This window comes from Monoraphidium neglectum, assembly GCF_000611645.1.
Source record: "Monoraphidium neglectum strain SAG 48.87 unplaced genomic scaffold scaffold06052, whole genome shotgun sequence".
NCBI classification, from domain to species: domain Eukaryota; kingdom Viridiplantae; phylum Chlorophyta; class Chlorophyceae; order Sphaeropleales; family Selenastraceae; genus Monoraphidium; species Monoraphidium neglectum.
Window position 1 is genome coordinate 1 of NW_014007582.1, and position 2555 is coordinate 2555.

General features: G+C 67.7%; 1 protein-coding gene across 1 annotated transcript; it reads left to right on the top strand.

Moving 5' to 3' along the window:
• Positions 1-218: 218 nt before the first annotated feature.
• On the top strand, positions 219-2051 carry MNEG_16154 (hypothetical protein; the record flags this gene model as incomplete). The annotated part of the gene is made up of 5 exons (XM_014035375.1): positions 219-253; positions 467-593; positions 868-1029; positions 1430-1564; positions 1842-2051. Coding segments are annotated over 5 exons (669 nt in total), but the record flags the coding sequence as incomplete, so codon positions are not given.
• Positions 2052-2555: the final 504 nt, after the last annotated feature.

Genomic DNA, 2555 nt, shown 5'->3' on the forward strand with positions numbered 1-2555 from the left:
ACGCACACACACACACACACACGCACACACACGCACGCACACACACACCACAGAACCTCAAGCTCACGGCAGCGGAGGTCGGCTATGGCGAAGACGCAAACATCACCCTGGCCCGGCGGCTATGGGCCACCTACTTCGCGCCCAACCCCAAGCTGTTCGAAGAGGTGTTTGGGTACCCGCCCTCCGAGCTGCCGCCCGGCCAGCCGCCGCTGTCGACCATGCGCCTGTGGCGCAACGAGTTCATCTCTGTCACGTGAGCGCTTCGAATCATATCAACCCCTTTCTCGTGCCGTCCCGCAGCCGCCTCTTTTGAATGCCTGCGGGGTAGTGACATGGAAAGCGCCAGGGCGGCGTGGCGCTGCGCGAACCAGGACGCCTGTCGGCCGGGCGGGCCCGGTGGCGCGCGCAGTGTTCGCTTTGAAATTGGCCCTCGCTCGCGCCATCTGCCATTTCATTGCGCTGGCAGGGCCGCCCACAAGGGGGAACGCCTGATGACTAACCTGCTGGCGCTGCAGTCCCAGGCGACCAGCGACAGGCGGGGGGCGCTGACCGGCAACGTTCTGCTGCTCTACAGCAGCCTCAAGCCTGACGAGGTGGGCTTGGCTTTAGATATTGTCTGATTCAGCAGCAAACGATTGGGAATTCAGCAGCAACCAGGAACGCACCGCCAAGTGAAGGACCAAGTGTACACCTTCCCCCCCCCCCCACACACACACACGTGCACAAGCTCAGACCGTCCTTTACAGTGGAAATGCCCAGATCTACACACACGCACCTGCACCTACACACACCCCTATACACACACAATCACTCAGTCACACTCACACTCACGCCCACACACACCCACACACCCCTGCACACACTCAGGCCTTCCTTGACGGCATGAAGGCCCACGACGCGGCGGTCATGCTCAAGAACAAGCTCGACGACAAGCTGGCCCCCCTGGCCGCGCAGTGGAAGCGCTCGGGCACAGGCACGACTCTGGAGACGCAGTTCGGGTGGCTGGCGGATCTCCCTGACGCTTCGCAGGTGAGGTTTTAGGGTTCAGGGTTTAGGGCTCAGGGTTGAGTGGCGCAAGCAGGCGGCCTGCTGCTGGCTGCCTCCCTTGTGTTGTGTGGGAGCCTGCTGCTGCGCCCTGCGCCCTGCTTGTCAACCTGCGCGTGATCCCGTATGATGCGTGCGGCGTCGTTAGATGCCTGGCTGTTCGCTGGCAGGCGCCCGCGATGCGCGCGTCGCTCGTACAACCTCGGGTCCCGCGCTTCGATGCCGACAGCAGTATACTTTGGGTTTGTTTGGTGACGCCAGGGCTCTGCATTACGCAGCCCTGGGCCGGGGGTATCCTCGCGGTGCGGGCCCGCGTGGGACCACACCCGACGCGGCCCTGACGCGGCAGCCCCCTCCCCCCCCTGGCTGGCACCCCCCGGGCCAGGTGCGCCCGCCGCCGCCCGGCGCGCCCGCGGCAACCGCGCGCGAGTTCGTGGTCGGCGGCGGCTTCAAGGGGGCTCGCTGCCTGCTGCCCTTCAAGCACGTGTTCGAGGCGTGCCCGGGGTACCATGTCATCAGGGTGAGTCACGGCGCCGAGGATGACGCGCCTGACGCCGCGGATCGGGCTTGAATTGGCCATTGCGACGCGGGCTGGCACGTCCTTCCATGGGCAGCTGGCGGGACCGCCCCAGCGCAGGCCGGCCCACCCCGGCCGTGTCGCTGCCAATTCATGAGCGCGTCCCTTGTATGCAGACTCGGACCCTGCGTATCCATGCGACCAGCCGCCTCACCTCGCGCGCCCCTCGTCGCCGCGCGCCGCCGCCGCCGCCTCTGGTCGGAAACCCTGGACCCCGCAGTTCGACAGCAACGGGCCCCCGACCTTCGACGTGCGGCGGCGCCCCATAGTCGGCGGCCAAATAGCGTACCACGCGCAGCCCTGCGAGGGCGCCGCGGCGGCGTCGCTGGCGGGCAACGCGGGCGCCAAGCTGGGGGCGCGCTACTTCAGCTGCGCCGCGGGCGCGGCCTGCCGGAAGGCGCACAGCCTGATCGAGATCCTGTACCATCCGGTGGGCGGTTTTCGGCGCCGCTCCCGGGAACTGCGGAGCGGCCTTGCCATGTCTTTGGTTTAGGGGCGGGTTTTGGATCCCCGCGGGTGTCAATGTGCCTCTGAAAGCGTGGAGCGATTTGGGATCGGACCGGCGGGCGGGGGGCACTGTCGTTGGAGACAACAACCGTGGACGGGGGCGGCTGAAGGCTCGTGGTATGTGACGGCCAAGGGGCTGCGGGTTCGATGACGTCACTCCGCGTCATCGATCGCGCAACACCCCGCAGGAGCATTACAAGCGCTCCCGCTGCGAGGGCGCGGAGCCGCCCGGCCGCTGCCCTGCCGCGGACGCGGGCGCGCCAGGCTGGTGCTGCGCATACTACCACGACGCAGCAGATCGCGCCGAGGCGGTCAACGCGGTCAAACGCCTCGCGCCGAAGTCGAACGCCGCGCTTGCTGCCGCCGCGGCGGAGGCGGCGGAGGCGGCGGAGGCGGAGGCGGCCTCGGAAGAGGCGGGCGGCGCGTC